At 44.4% G+C, this 16459-nt stretch overlaps 1 protein-coding gene across 1 annotated transcript in view; it reads left to right on the plus strand.

The window, feature by feature from the left end:
• Positions 1 to 1219: 1219 nt before the first annotated feature.
• PIPOX (pipecolic acid and sarcosine oxidase) overlaps positions 1220 to 16459 on the plus strand; it is a 217672-nt gene continuing 202432 nt past the window's right edge. Inside the window, exon 1 of the mRNA XM_069226217.1 lies at positions 1220 to 1506. Within this exon, the coding sequence (XP_069082318.1) occupies positions 1384 to 1506 (123 nt within the window). The 5' untranslated portion in view covers positions 1220 to 1383. The remainder of the gene's footprint in view (positions 1507 to 16459) is intronic.

Here is a 16459-nt window from a genome sequence, read left to right on the forward strand (position 1 = left end):
GTGGCAAGAAAATGAGCATAGACCGAAGGAAGAGAGAAGGTAGCAGAAAAGGGGCAGCAGAGACTACAAAGGTGAAGAAGGCAAGGGGCACTGGTATGCCCATGCTGCACGAGTGAGCAGAATAAAACGGGGGAAAGAGGAAGCTGGCGGGTACAAGTTTATGCTGCCGGAGTGGGCAGAATAGAGAAAGGACGGGAGGAAAGTGGGAGGGGCTTGACCATGCTTCAGGAGTGGGCAGAATAGAGCAGGGGAACGAGGAAGGGCCATGGCCATACTGTAGGAGTGGGCAGAATAGGGCAGGAGGAAGGTGCATGGTCATGCTGCCCAAGTGGGCAGAATAGAGCAGAGGCAGGTGGAAGGGGCGTGGCCATACTGCAGGAGTGGGCAGAATAGAACAGAGGCAAGAGGAAAGTGGAAGGGCCGTGACCTTGCTGCAGGAGTGGGCAGAATAGAGCAAGGGCAGGAGGAAGGTGGGATGGGCATGAAAATGCTGCAGGAATAGGCAGAATAGAGTTAGGACAGGAGGAAAGCGTCAGGGGCGTGAGCAATGCTTATAACGCAGGGACAAGGTGGGATGCAATTTTAAGTCTAAGGGGCAGATTAAGAGGAGCAAGGGAGGAGGGCAGTAGGAGAGTAGAACAAGTGTAGGCAGATTGAAGACGACGAGGGGTGAGGGCTTAGCAGATTCAACTATAGTATAAGAAAATGACGGGGGGGGGGGAGTACGGTAGGAGAAAGAGGTCATAACACCAGCGGAACAAGCGGTAGGCTAAATGCACACGGCAGGTGTGAGACAGTGAGGAGTAAGGAAACCACAAGTAGGAATACGCAAGGGAAAGAGTAACAAAAAAGTAGGGGGGACGTAAACGGGTAGAAGGAACACCTAGGAGAAAGATGAGGAATGCAACAGTGGGTAGAGCGGTGTGAACAGGCTGTTAGGAAAAGGCGTGCGCACGCAAGGGAGGCAGTCAGTAGGGGCAGAAGTGTAAACGTAGGCAGTAAGAGCAATAAATTAACCAGAAGCATGATAAAATATGAGAAAAGAGGTAGGGTAGCAAGGTAAGACGCACGATATCAGGGAGAGGGCAGTAAGGGGCATGAGAATAAAAAAAGGGAGTAAGAAGGGACACTTGGAGGAGGGGACATCGATTAATTGAAAGTAATACCTCGTGTAATTGGAGCAATGAATAACTGAAAGTAATAACTCGTAAACTGCATGGGGACGGGAGAAGCCATGCTGCTTCCTAAGTTTGCCCTCAAGCAAAAGTGGGCGAGGTGCAGCTGAGAGGCAGTGCCGCCCCAATTTCCTCCCCTCGCGCCTGGGCTCCTCTCCCTCCTCGCAGGCTTGGATAAAGTTCATTCAGAGGCAGAGCCTGAGGAAACATGGCCGGGGACACTGACCGCAGCACCGTGTACGACTGTATCGTGCTGGGGGCTGGAATCCAGGGCTCCTTCACAGCCTACCACCTGGCCAAGAATGGACAAAAGACCCTTCAGCTGGAGCAGGTAGGGAGGCGCACCTACGGTCACTGCAGTAAATCGCCGGTAAATGACGTAATCAGCCAGCAATAGCTTAGCCTTTTTCTAAAAAGGGAGAGAGGGTCGGGGGAGGCGGAAGAGTTAGTGAACACAGGGATATCAGAGGCTTCATTCCTGGGCCCCCACATAATAAATTGCACAGCCCACCTCATTGGAAATTAGGAGCTTTTCAAAGTCATCTCAAGTGTTTGATATGTCTCCAGGGCTGAGCCCCGAGGCTTTCCCGGTCCACGGGTTGTCCATTCAGTCCGGGTTTGTGCTGTTGAATCTGGTAGTCGCAGTCTTGTTTATAACCATCTGAAATGAGCAACATAAGTACTAGAAAGGAAAGCAAAAGCCTGGACTGGACGACCCAATCGCGTGCCAACTTGAAAGTGCAGGACTGTCGGTCTTGACCTGTGTTTTCAGAGATTCAACCTCAATCCAACCACACCATACAGCACATAGAACAGAATGCTCAATTTTGGCTATTCCTGCGATGCCGGACAACGTTGAATTTGACGTGCAAAGATGACTGCCCACGATTTTTTCCCTAGCAAAATATTATAAAAGGGATTTGTAAGTTTCGGAACAAATTTACCAACAAAAACATGTAAACCCTCTTCAGTAGGGTTACATACTTTTGTTAAAAGTTTGGCGTGACTGTTATGTTTGTTAGCAGGTTGAATGAAACATTGACATTGTGCCACAAAATGATTAAATAAATCATTTAATGTTTTTTTTTAATTGATAAAAAGCTTGCCCCAAGTTGATACAGACATTTATTGTATTTAGAAATTTACATTTATACATTTGTACTATTTTTGCAACTACCTCGATTTTTGAGGAACGTCGAATTTCCTTTCTATGCGGCCGACTTTCAACTACTATCACCATTACAGTGTACCACTGACGTAGTAGATTGTTTTTATCCCACGAGTATCATGCCATGGTATTGATGTATATATTATTAGGACAGGCTCCAAGACTTTCGTGTATAATGATTGCTACTGGTTCCTAAACCTGGTTGTTTGGAGAACAGCACACCTACTAGACGGCCAAACAAAGGTGAAAAGAGAGGGACAATCCACCTTGGTATTTCGTAATCAGGACAGTCTATTCTTCTGTAGTACTTAAGCATGCGGGCAGGCTGACATTAGTGATGAGAACATGCTGTCTTAAATAGTGTTTCCAGATTATCGCAGCTTTCCGATAAAGGGGTTATGCGATTTGGACAGGCTCTGATGCCTTTGGCTATATTGATTAGGGCATGCTGCAGCTCACTTAGGTTTAGTCATTAGTGTAGACTTCAGACTACGCCTGAAGACATCTGCCTAACAGCATATCTCACCATCTACAGATCTCTCATACAGAACTTCTACACTCCATCCCCAGCGGGCTTTACAGCATTCAGAAGGCACCCCACATCCTCTTAGCATCTCCTACTGGGGCTACCCACAACACACAGACTGAGCACAGTTAAATGGAGCTGACTAAAGACTGCAATACAAAGTTTGCCTGCTGAGCCCCCTTCAGTGGCCAAACTCCCCCTTCCAGGTGACAGTGGTGGCGACCAACGTCCCTAATAATGCCAGGAGCCCAAGAAGCTCTCAAATACCGTGATACAAAAAAGATCCATCTTTCTAAATATAGACCGGTGTGACCCACTGGTGGGTCAAGCTGGTTTTTGGTGGGTTGTGAAAGTCAGAGCAATAAATAAAGATGCTATTGAATTCTGTATTTAACTTGTCACATTTGTCATGACTCGAAGACAGAGGTCAAATGTTAAACTGCCTTATTCTTTTATCATGGGGATTGGTGTTTATTTTTCTTTCTCCGTTTACAATGAGAGACTTTTAAAGTGAACTATATGACAATGTAGGTGTTATCAATACACAATAAAATGTAAATGCGTGTAAAAGAACTGTATGCATCCAGCATTTACGAAAGCAAAAATGAAGCACCTTTTTTGTAATCTTCACGTGTGCTGGAAACAGATTTTAATAGGATCAAAACAAATCAGGAAACTTCTTATTTGGTGAGGCACACATGATTAATATTCACAGAAACCTAATTTTCACACATTATCATTTGTGTGCTATATAGTTTTATCAGTACCACACAATGCGTTAGTTACATTAAAAAATCACCCCTCCTCATGTCCATTAATGGTAGGTTGGTGCAGAAGTTTGTTCTAAAAAGTGGGTCATGGTTCTAAAAGTTTGGGAACCACTGATGATCATTTTTTATAGCACACACCACTGACTATATCGTTCCTTGGTACTTATAGCATAGGTGTTGGTACCACCCAACCAAGTGGCACTCTGCTCATTAGTCTCAAAAGGAATCTGTTATTCTCAGGGCAGTCCGCCTCCCTGTTTTCTTGTTTTGAGTGGCACTCAAAGAAATGAGTAGCCCTCGAGGATCGTTCATTGCCATATTTGGGATATGCTTGATTGCCTGCAGCTCACACAGACTGCTGTCGTTTGGCCCTAGTGTGTTTCAATGGGTCACAAACCCTATTTTTTTGCCTAAACATTGGAGTTAATGCACTCCTTACTGCATCTCCACCTTTCTAGAAGCAGAACCAGGACCAAGAGCCGGTCACTTGTTGCCACTTCAGTCATACCCTTGGGTCTGGTGAATACACTTTGGATGCCACTGCTCATCTGGTCTTTCTGTCATCTCTGCTTAGCTTCTGGAGCTGACATGTTCTACACTGATGCCCTACCATGCCTACCAGAAAGTGGAAGGAGGAATCAAGAAACCATTAACCAGTAGATCCCATTGCACGGTGCCGGTTGTGCACACAAATGTTACAGATTTCATATTTTTACATGCCATTCACATCAGAGCTCATGGTTCAACAAGTCTGGATGTCTTCGTACCCATCTGCTGTTGACTGTAGCTCCTACCACTTTTCTATACCATTTGGGTAATGTATATCTCATTTCTAAGTGCTTAGTCATGTATATGATACCACAAAGTGAGATCCTTGTCCTTACCCTCACAATTTTCTTACCACCACCACTTTGTAGTACCACCAAAATGTTAGACAATATGACTTGCTTTGAAATCCGTATCCTATCTTGCCAGGCCTTTTACCACAATTTAGAGGTGGAAGATAACATCTATTAATACTAAAAGCAAGCCTCCAAGTACTCTCTGTAGGTTAGGATGCTAGTTACCTGGTCTGGGACAGACTTTCCTGGGTTGCCTGGTCAAGCCGTCAAGGCCTATGTAAGAGACCTAGTGGTCTGAGATTGAGGCAGACATCTTTTAGAATTTGTATACACACACATGCACACTCTGTCCAACCAGGTTACCTTTTTAAAATACACTTTATTAAGCACATATTGAAGATAACCTCTCTCCGTTTGGGCCATCCCTCCAAAATACAGTTCTTGGCAGCCTGCCACATTTCATCAGCTATTTTCTTCTGAAATCACCTTAAATTCTTTAGTTACCATATCCTCAATGGTAGAAATTATTTCACTGTCACTAGACTCTCACTCCCCTACAAGTCCTTGGCATGGCAATCTCAACAGGAAATCATCTGTAACATTTTCTTTCCTGGCGTAAACACACTACTGAAAGTATACTCATGCAACCTTGATGTAAGCCTGGCAATACGTGCCGTGGAATTCCACCCACATCCAGGGAATAGAATATTGACTAACAGCTTATGGTCTATCCTGAGTAGGAATTTGCTAGCCCACATGTAGTTTCTCAAGTGCTCAATGGCCCACACATATGCAACCAATTCATTTTCAATAGCAGCATATCTCTTTTCTGTCTCAATTAAAGTGCGTGATGCAAACTCAACGTTCCCCACGCCCCTGCCACTCATTTGAGATAACACATCTATTAAATACGTGCTGGTATCTACTGTGATAATGTGTTCCTTCTTCACACAGAATGACTTAAATATAGGGACTTCTATTATCTCTACTTTCACACTTTCAGAAGCCACCTTGCAGTGTGATAAATGCAGTTATTTCTTTGGATTCTCCAGCCACAGGGGCGGCTGGTGTTCAAGAGCTAAGGGGCTGCGCCCCTAGCCTTTTCTGGCCTCTCTAGTGAAGCATATATTTAATTACATGATGAAAGTAAAACATTTTCTGCACAACATTTTCCAAGTGAAAGTTGTGCACTTTGAAAAGCCCCACTGCGCCTGCTTCAGTATGTGGCTGAAAGCTGCACAGTAGGGCTGACAGGGCTTGCCCACGCAAAGCCCTTATGTTTTCTCAGAACCAGTGACGTCCCTGGCTTATCTCCTCCTCCACCAGAAGCCCTGATAGTAAACAGCCTGGAGCGTTTTTTGTTCAGCCCGGGTTTCTGAAAATTTAATGTCACTCCAATATTATTATCCACCCTTTCCTATTTACTCAAATGGTGGGGTGTGATCAGAAGGGTCTACGTACCAGAGGTCACATTATATTAAAAGAATGTGGCATTGTGCAAAGAAAATCCCCTTTTCTTGCATTACAAGCAGTCTGTGGCAGACAAATGGAATAAATACAATAAATAACTCCATCCAGGGCTCTCTGGGAGACAGGAGTGTGACCTGAAGTCCTCAAGTCACAAATATGCCAAAGACAACCCTGCACACAAGTAAGTTGGAGCTCTATCTTTTTTTACAGACAATAAGAAAAAAATCTGTTCTCTCAGCTCTCCTCTCCTTTCACTGCCTCTGTAGGTGATTTCGTCTCTCAAAGGCAGTAATGGTTCCAGTCATTTATCATGGCTAGTTATGCTCGTTGTATTTCTTCTGCAGACTAATGATGTAATATGTCATATTAAACATGTAATCCGCAGCTCAAATAAACGTGTACCTTTTATCACTGAAACTTCATCCCAGCCATCTAACATTCACTGACATAGAGCCCACTCTTTCCCCCATTCCTCACGCAGTAGAAGTGGATGCAAGCATGAGTAACTTGGTGTCTTGTCTTGGGTAATGGTAAGTGTTATAATGCTTTATCTTTATGGTACTGAGACTCCTTGCCACACTAACCTCCCCCACTGTGACGCCCCAGGCCCTGGCTGCAAATCACTGGCTCCTTTAGAAGTGGAGGTGCTGCATTTCTTCCCTCATGAAATTGATCCAAAAGACAAACATGGTTCTTGATCCCTTGCAAAATTGATCAAAATATTGGATTCAAGCACAAAGGGAGAAATATGTGCTTACAGTAAAGGCATTTATCTGCTGTATGGCCTTAAAACTGTTCCTATCATCATGCCCTTAGCATTAATGCCAAAAACATGAATTGATATGCAAACAATGAATATTAAAAAGTGATTTAGTTACTCACATGTTTTAATTAATGTTGCTTTCACCAAGAGAGTTAGCTGTTTCATCATGATCTGTTTCTGTCTTGCCTAGTGCACACTTTGATTCGTGCTAAGTGTTTATGAGGGGCTTTCATTGAGAGTGCTGGTGCTGAGGCTGAAGGTAAAGCAAAGTGCCTGTCAGTGTGTAGGCGTCTCCACAAAGCACACAGAACAATGGTCACGTTTTCCAGTTACATTTGACATTTAGGGCCAGATGTATCATGAAGGCATTTTGCGATTCGGAAATAGCGATTTTTAGGAAATCGCTATTTCCGACTCGCAAAATGGCATGTATCACATTTGCGAATCGGTAAAAGCGATTTCTTAAAAATCGCAAATGCTATTACCGAATCGCAAATTGTGATACCGGCCCCATTCGCACCTATGGGCCTGCCCATATCTGCACATTTTTTGCATTTCCAAAATTGCGATTTCTTAACCAGAAATCGCAATTTTGGAAATGCAAAACCCCAGGGTGCTGGGGGCCTTGGGCCCCATCTGCTGCACCCCAAAATTATTTTTTGGGACATGTAAGGTGCACACATGCCAAAAGGGCATGTGTGCTTTACATGTACATTTAAAAAATGCATTTAAAATGCATTTTTAAATTTTGCACATGGTTACCACCAGGTTCAACCTGGTGGTAAATAGCGATTCCTAAATGCCCAAATCGCATTTAGGAATGGCTTCATATATGTGCTAAGAAATCGCAAATAAGGAATCCTTATAGGAATGTCTTTCTTACATTCTGAACTGGCATTTTGCATTCGCAAACGAGCATTCGCACTGTTTGCGAATGCAAAAAACCTTGATACATCTGGCCCTTAGTGTAAATGTGTGTGAAGAGGATGCACAGAGGTCATAATATTTAGAAAGCAAAAGCAAAAGGAAATAAAGTGCTTATATGTGAATGAGTGCAATGTATGTTTGTGGTGGTAAAATGAGGGAGATGCAGGGAGTGCATTCAGGGGAGAGTGAAAAGAGGGTGCTGAAGGGGAGAGAGGAGACGGGAAATGTGCAGATGGATGAGAAGTGAAGAGAAATAGGGCAAACATATCTAACATTAAAGAACAAATAACTGAAGGCCCTACTCCTTCCGCAGGTCTCAACAATATTTAATTCATAGTCTCAGAATTGAAACATTTTCAATGTTAATTATTTATAACTAATCATTGTTGTTACTCATTTATCTTCCACAGCTAACAAACATTGACAAAGCCAAATGTACTGACAGGCTTTACGTGATGTCAATTGTTGTGTTATATTTCTGGATGCAATAACATCTCATTTTGCATTTTCCTTTTTAGAGAGCCCCCACTTTTTTCATCCCACTTAAAGACCTGTCTGCACATGTTTCTGTATGACTGGTTGCAGCTAGCAGTTGTGTGTGCTTCCTGATGCCTGGTTAGAACATATTCTTCCAAAGTTGATGCTGCATGGAGTGCAAGACAGTGGGTAAACACACACTTGAAAGGGCCTGAAGTTGTTGCAGTGTACAATTCGCACATTAAAGGGTGAACGTATTAATGCAGTAAAATATGTGTTTAATATTTCAAGACTATACATTCCTACTGCTTTATAAACCTTGCTTTCTCACTACATTTATTTCCTTTCAAATGGACCACTTGTCAATCTTTTTTCTATTTTTTCTTGGGTGGAGGACCCACCCTGGACCCCACGTTTGTCCACTGAGCTTGCTCGCTACATAAAAGTCGTACCCAGACTATTACGCCCCACCGCTTTCAAATGTCACCAGCCGCCACTGTCCAGCCAATTCAGTTTGGTGGTGCACAGACCTTAAAAGTGGAAATAATCTTTGCTCCTTTTAACATTGAGACTACTTTGTAAATATTGGGCAGCGGGTGACTATCAAGTGAAAATATTAATATTAAGTGCCCTTACAGCAATACATAATCTCAACTTTTGGTTGGCCTTACGGGCTAAAACAATTGGAGAAACCGACTCAGCAGATTCAGTCTCCTCAATTGCACCATCTTCAACCAATTCATCTAACATTTCCTTCAATTATTCTCTGATATTTATAGGCACCCCCCTCAATTTTTACTTCACATGGACAGCTTCCTTCTTTAGTCTAATCCTATATACAAAGTCCCTTAGTTTTCCTAACTTCTCTGAAAACACTTCTGGAAAATGCTCTTTAACCACTTTGTCTCCATCTCTCTCTTTAATGGATAATACTTGCTCTTCATTTCATTCAAAACACACAGAGAGAGAAAATGTGGGAGTAGGGGGGTAAACGGAGAACGCAACCGTACTCAGCTCCCAACGACCAATACAAAAAACACAACTGGGAGTACGGGGTTCTTGTAACGGGGGCGGATTAGTAGTGTATCAATTAAAACACTAGGCCCTTTGTCATCCGCAACTAGAGGCGAGACATGGGTGGACTGAGGTGTATGGGGTGGGAGGGGGAATTTCCTTTACGGACTAGGTGGTCTCACACACTCAATGGTGTCATGCTTCATCATATAACCACCTAGCCCCACCCAGGTAGGACAATGCCACCTGGGCGGACTCAACCTCACTATTAAAGGAACAGGAGGGAGTGCGTAAATCAATTTTGGTTCTGGAAAAGGGATCCAGCTAGACTAAGAAATAAAAACACCTAAACAGATACCCGTGAAAGTTTTTAATAGGAGGTTCCGTTTGATGTGATTAAAAGGAGGACTGGGACACCAATGTGAGAGCAATGACTCACTGGGTCTCCTATCTAAAAAGAAGAAGAAGCCGACATGTTTCTGCCCTTAAAAATGAGCTCTGGAAGGTCTCGGGGCATTCATCAGGGCGAAGGATCTCTGCTATTCATGCTCAGTGAGCGTTGAATCAAATAACAACCATACAGTGGGAATAATAAGTGAGTGATGCCCGAGTGGGCGGTGGGGCCTACCTTGCCAAGGAACTACCTAGGGAGGACCCTATCACAAGAGGCTACTAGCCTCCGTTGTCCAGGAGAGGGAGCGTCCCCTTATAGTCAGACTTGCATCAAAGGCGGGCGCTCTCTATGCGCCTAAACCGACCTCTCTCAGGACCGCTTGCATTTCATTCATCACATAACAGTACAGGCTTTTTACTACGGGGATTTAGTATTATCCTCAATTTCCACTGGTCTCTCCAAACAAATCCATTCACTCTTTTGACAGCTACATATACCTTAATTTTGGCACTTCTTCCTTTAAATTCTTACATCTCATCCATATGGTCATCTATGTTTATAGTGGATCCATCAAAACGTTCAGCAATTATGTCTGATGGTTGCAAACTCTCCATGTTCAAGATTCCATCAAACTTTTCTTTGAAATCCTGCCTTGTAATTATAGTCCAAGGAGATCCTGAATCTACCATAAGTTCCAAATCTATACTGAACACCCAAACCACACACTTGGGATACTTTTTAAAATCTTGTTTAGTTGAAGTCTTTTACTCTTTTGAACAGACAAAACAGTACCATGATTGCTAATATTTACCTTCTGACATTCACATGTTGGTCTGACATCAGTCATTTCTGACATGTATGACACTTTACCTCGCACTTGATTACTGTTCTTTTTGACTTCCCTGCACACATGCACAAAATGCCCCACACGACCACACTTCTTACACTCCTTGTCAATGGCAGGCCACCAAGCATAAGAAGCTATATGTGGATTGCTACCACATCTATAACATGTGCCTCCCTTTTCCTTTTTTTCTGACCTTCTACTATTCTCAAAACTGTTAGTTTGTGAAATGTCCATACAATTTTCATCAGACCGCTTAACCACACACACATCCTTTGCATTAACTACATGTATACTTGTCCCTTTTACAGTTGACATCCATTTTTCAGACTGTTCTAATGCTTTCACCATAGATATAGCATCCTATAACTTGGGATCACCCATAACCCATAGCGGTTCTTGGGTTTTCTTATTTTGTTACATGCACAATAATTTGGTCTCCGATCATTTCGTTTTCCATAGCTTCAAAGTTGCAATTCATAGACAAAGCTCTCAACGCTGTCAGAAGCTCGTCACACGATTCTCCTTCCTTTTGTGCTCTAGTGTAAAACCTGAATCTATTTAGAGCAATGTTGGTAGTGGGCTTGAATCTCAGTTCAATCCTTAACAATGGTTCTGTGTAAACATTAGTGTCTCCTTGTCCCTCAATGGGTGTAGCCTGAGTTAACGTCCTGAAGATGACTTGCCCTTCGGAACCTAGGCAGTGTAAAAATAAGCTGCAATTGCCTTCATGTGGGAAATGAAGCTCCCGCCATCTAATACAAGGAATAGGGGGCTTCCCATTAGTCTGCAAAAACTTGGCTGGAAGATCAAACTGCATGTTGATACAATACTTTGCAAAATAGGACCCTCCTTAGAATAATAATGATAGTTTAATCTTGCAAAGAATGAATCTGATAATGTGACAGAGATATATGTAACACAATGTGCAATAAAAATTCCAATAAGCAGCTTCAGAGCTTAAGTTACTAAAGATAAATGTAAGATGTACTGACCAATAATAACTACAAACGTTTTTCAAAACGATGTCCAATAAGTTCTTTCCACAGCAGTGATGATAATGTTCAGTAGTTTCCTCAGCGAAGCATTCAATACAATCTATTTCATCCAAAATGGTCGCCACACCCACGCATGATGACCTCACAAGACCTGCAGTACACTGAAGTCTTGAAGGACTCCCAGCAGAACAGCAAGGCACACACATAGAAGAATACTCACAGAAACGTGCCTAGTGTGGCCAGCAGGTCGCATGTACTCAATCGGTCGTGAGAAAGCACGCGCCTCGAGGAGGCGAGCTACCGTAATTGTACACGGGAATTATTTACCTTCAAACTTAACTCTTTTGGTGGGAAATCTCTTTTCCTTTTTTTTTCCTTGACTCCGTAGATTTATGTCATCCTTAACGATATGCGCTGGCAAGAATCATTTAATAAATAAAGAAATAATGTAGATAATAGTAGATTGCCAGGTAGTAAGGCTTCCCAGAAACATGGTTGGAGGAGAGGTGACCCTCTCCTGTGTTGCCGATAGCGACAGAATGCCTCTTCAATTCGTCCCTATTGTAAGAAACTCCGTATATATAATATAATAGAAATAAGTAGGATTATTGAGTGCAGCACAGCAATAAGATTCACAGCTAGTCATCCATAGGTCGGGGTCCAACTGCTTGACTTCTGCATTGCAAGATGGAATAAATCGCCTGGAATACAGAACCAGACAAAAGATAACGTTGCACGTGTCTTTACTTCATTGAACAAAATACAACACTTTGTTAAGGTCTTCTTTTTATTCTGTGCTTCTGATCAGCTATGTTCCAGCCAACCAACACACGTTTTGTCAAAACAGATGTGACCCTCTGACTTTGTCAGGGCTTGCCAAGACATAAACATTTTAAACAATTAGGGGGTCATTCTGACCCTCGCGGTAATTACCGCCATGGCGGAGGTCGGCGGTAGCACCGCCAACAGGCTGGCGGTGCACCGCTGGGCATTCTGACCGCGGCGGTTCAGCCGCGGCCAGAAACGGAAAGTCGGCGGAGTACCGCCGACTTCCCGCTGCCCTTGAGAATCCTCCATGGCGGCGGAGCGCGCTCCGCTGCCATGGGGATTCTGACACCCACTACCGCCATCCTGTTCCTGGCGGGTCTCCCGCCAGGAACAGGATGGCGGTAGGGGGTGCCGCGGGGCCCCTGGGGGCCCCTGCAGTGCCCATGCCAATGGCATGGGCACTGCAGGGGCCCCCGTAAGAGGGCCCCACAAAGAATTTCAGTGTCTGCTTTGCAGACACTGAAATTCGCGACGGGTGCAACTGCACCCGTCGCACCTTCCCACTCCGCCGGCTCCATTCTGAGCCGGCGTCCTCGTGGGAAGGGTGTTTCCCGCTGGGCTGGCGGGCGGACTTTCGGCGGTCGCCCGCCAGCCCAGTGGGAAAGCCAGAATGACCGCCGCGGTCTTTTGACCGCGGAGCGGTCTTTCGGCGGTAACCGCTTGGCGGGCGGCGACCGCCGTCCGCCGCGGTCAGAATCACCCCCTTAGTCTTGTGTTGGGTACCATTACAGATTTTCATGTTTTAGTGACCACCTTCACCAAAAAAACTGGATTTTTGATATTCTAAATGTCTGAAAATCCAAAACAATGTATTATGTCAATTACACCGAGTTTTAGCCAGTAAAATATGTAAAACATGAGTGCTATGTCACCAATTTGTTGCATCCCTTAAGTGTCCATGCAACTCCTACAAACAATACACAGTGCTAATGAGTCACAAACCGTGCACCACACAAACTAATGCTGTATTCCATGCAAGAACGTCTAACAGGCACCTGACATCATCCAAGTGTTGGTAGGTGCAATGACTCTACAATTTTGGATGTGTTTCTTTGGCTAAGGTGTCCTAGTGCCACACATAAGTATTTTATTGTATGACTATAATAGGTTAGGGTCTCCATACCTGTGGTGTAATGTAATCTTCAATCTCTCTAATGTCATTCATAGATGTTCATAAATGCATATGTAAATTTTTAGGTCTGTTGAGATGAGGTCCTGTCTGCAACATATGAAGATTTTTCAAATGTTGCTGCTGAAAGGATACTGCTTCCAGTGTTCAGGCCTAAAACAGTGAGAAAGTATATGGCTGGTGCCACATGAGGCTGAAGCAAAAGGACAGGAATAACACAAGGCTATGTGGCTAAAGTAACATTTATGGGCAGTGGTAATTGCTCACCAGGTAGAGTCAGCAATGCTGGGATCTGTTCAAGGACACTTAGGCCCTCGTTACGAGTTTGGAGGTCATGAGACCGCCAAACTCGCAGAGGGCGGTCTAACTGCCGTGGACCCGATGGTAAACACCACCGCATTATGAGTTGTGCAGTTTGGCCAAAGCCAAACCGCCACAACACAGCCAGTCTGTTAGAACCGCTGCAGCTGGAGGTAAGATCCGCCGGGCCAGCAGCAGGCTTAAGGCCGCTGGCATTATTAGGAGGCAGCAAACGACCAGGCTTTTCACAACAGTCGCCCTGCCACGAAAACCCTGGTGGTAATGCAGCCAGCGACCGGAATTCCCATTCCTGTTGCTGGCACCCCCACACATCCACATACATGCAGTCACCCCCCCTACCCGTCCACACACTTGCAAACACCCCCCACACAACGGCACACATCCATACAATCATCCCACCTGCTCTCACACTGACATACACGCATCCCTACATGCACTCACACATACGCATCCCCCTCCGCAGTCATTCACACCCCCTACGCATTCATGCACACCCCCACTCCTCCACATACATGCAGACACCGCCCCCAACCGCACGCATACACCCAAACACCCCCACTCGCTCGCTCACAAATGTGCACTCAGACACCCCCCTTCGCACACATACACGCTCTTTATACAAATACACACGTACTCATGCCCCGACACACACCCCCTCCCTTCCAATTCCATTCAGACACACACACCCTCCACGCACACATACATACACACACCCACTCACATACACCCATACCGCTACACATACACGCACACAACATCCCTGCCCCCTTTTGGATGGTCCACCTACCTGTCATGACGAGGCGGTTGTCCGGGAGGGGATGGGTCTCAGCGTTTCCGCCGCCAGCACTGCACCGCCGTTCAGGAAACAGCTGCACCATACAACGTATTGTAATACGGCAGGCAGAGTCCTGTTTGCGTGGCAGTGGAAATGCTTATCTTCCACTGTCGGCCAGGCTGACGGTGTCGGATTTCCACCTGTAAACGGGCATAAATCCAACTTGACTTGTAATATGGCGGTCTTTGGACCGCCAACACTGGTGGTCTTCTGGTGCCCGCTGCGGTCTTGTGAAAAGACCGCCAAATTCGTAATGAGGGTCTTAGTATTTATGGGGGCAACAGTACTGTGCCTCTGCTGAGATGGTCACAGGAGGGCTGAAGCACGTTCTGGATGCCATCCTTTGGGTCTTTGTTCATTGCATGTCGGATTGTCATAGGTCAATACGAGCGATTTAGTCCAGGGCAGGCGTACAGGAAGCACTGCATGCTTACTTAGGCCAAGACTGTAACTCTTTGAGTTACCAGCACAAGGCGCTAGCGTTCTGGGATTTTGAACACAATTACATCTCTAATCAGACCCCGTATAGGACTGAAAAACATTTAGGCACCAGTGTATTAGTGGAGAGAGGCAATTCAGGGGCACCCTTCGCAGCCTAAGTACAGGGAATGTATCTTGCTAAAGGCTGGATGTGAATTCCAGTCTCTGGCAGACAGGAGATAAATAGCTTGTTATGTGGAGTTCCTGTTTTTGGCCAGAAAAACATCTCTACTTTCCACAAGGGGATATGTCTGGCTAAAAAGTTTTTTTTTTTAAAGGGATTCCATTGTACTGGAAAGTACACATCAGACTATTACATGCACACTTCAGACCACTACATGCACACTACCTTGTTGAAAAGGATACTCCCTCTCAGGAGCAGTCAAGAGCTTTGCTGAGGATGGCGATAGTTTATGTCTCGAAGTGTCTGAGACGGTCAAACTTTAGAGCTAGCAGGTGGAAATCAAATAACAACAACAGCGCAGAACCAGCCTTCAGAATGCTCATCAATGAAAGGGTGTTACTGAAAGTCAAAAGATACACAGTGCTTAGTAGACAATTTGCACAACTTCTCTCCATACCGACAGTCTCATGATCGTCTGCTGCTAATGTCGTTTTAAAGCAACAATGAGCAGAAACTTGGTCCCTGCTCATTTTTCCCATCCCAGAGATTTAGTAATGCAATAATACTGCATCAGTGATGGACTACTTTAATGTCAGATATGCGGTATTTCTACATCACAGCAGAAAAATATTATGCATGTTTCTTGCCAGCACAAGGCTGGTTGCACTATTATATAAGGAAAGCATACATTAACAACGTTCCCGTACTTTAATCCTCATTAATTTCCACTGAAAACTAAATAGGACATGCTGAGTGGTAATGTTATTACCCTTCCGGGGCACTGCATTAAGACCTAAGTGCTCAACTCTAATGAGTGCATCAGTATTCTGTTTCCTAACATCCTCTCTTTAGGGACCGAATTATCTGCTATGACCATTCAAATGGAAAATGTGCTTATGTATTCCACACAGACTCTTCCTATGCACTGAGTCAGCCATGCATTAAATGTGGTATACAGAAGGATCTCCACATGTGTCTGTATGTATATACAAAGCTCTAAAAAATCTGCCATCTATCATATGGAGACATTTCCCTCCTATGGAAGCTTCCTATCCCCCAAATACTCCTCTGCTCCCCACAACTCCCCACCCTCCCTCGCCAGCTCACAGAACATTACACCCAAGTCAGTAAAACCCTTTCTTTTAAGTCTGTAAAAAAAAAAACCTCATCTCTCGGTCCTTGGTCATTTATCACATTCCTTTTGCAGTGACACCGAACACCATGGCCTGAGCTGATCACTTGATGCAGTAGTCAGTCCTTAAAAGCCCGGTAAACTCTAACCAGCACTGGCCAAAAAAGAATAAAAGTTAGGGCAGAGCTAAAGAATCTAAATTGAGAAAGGCAAAAATCCACATTAATAGAACCACCTACCTG

This window comes from Pleurodeles waltl, chromosome 3_1 (genome assembly GCF_031143425.1).
Source record: "Pleurodeles waltl isolate 20211129_DDA chromosome 3_1, aPleWal1.hap1.20221129, whole genome shotgun sequence".
Taxonomy (NCBI): domain Eukaryota; kingdom Metazoa; phylum Chordata; class Amphibia; order Caudata; family Salamandridae; genus Pleurodeles; species Pleurodeles waltl.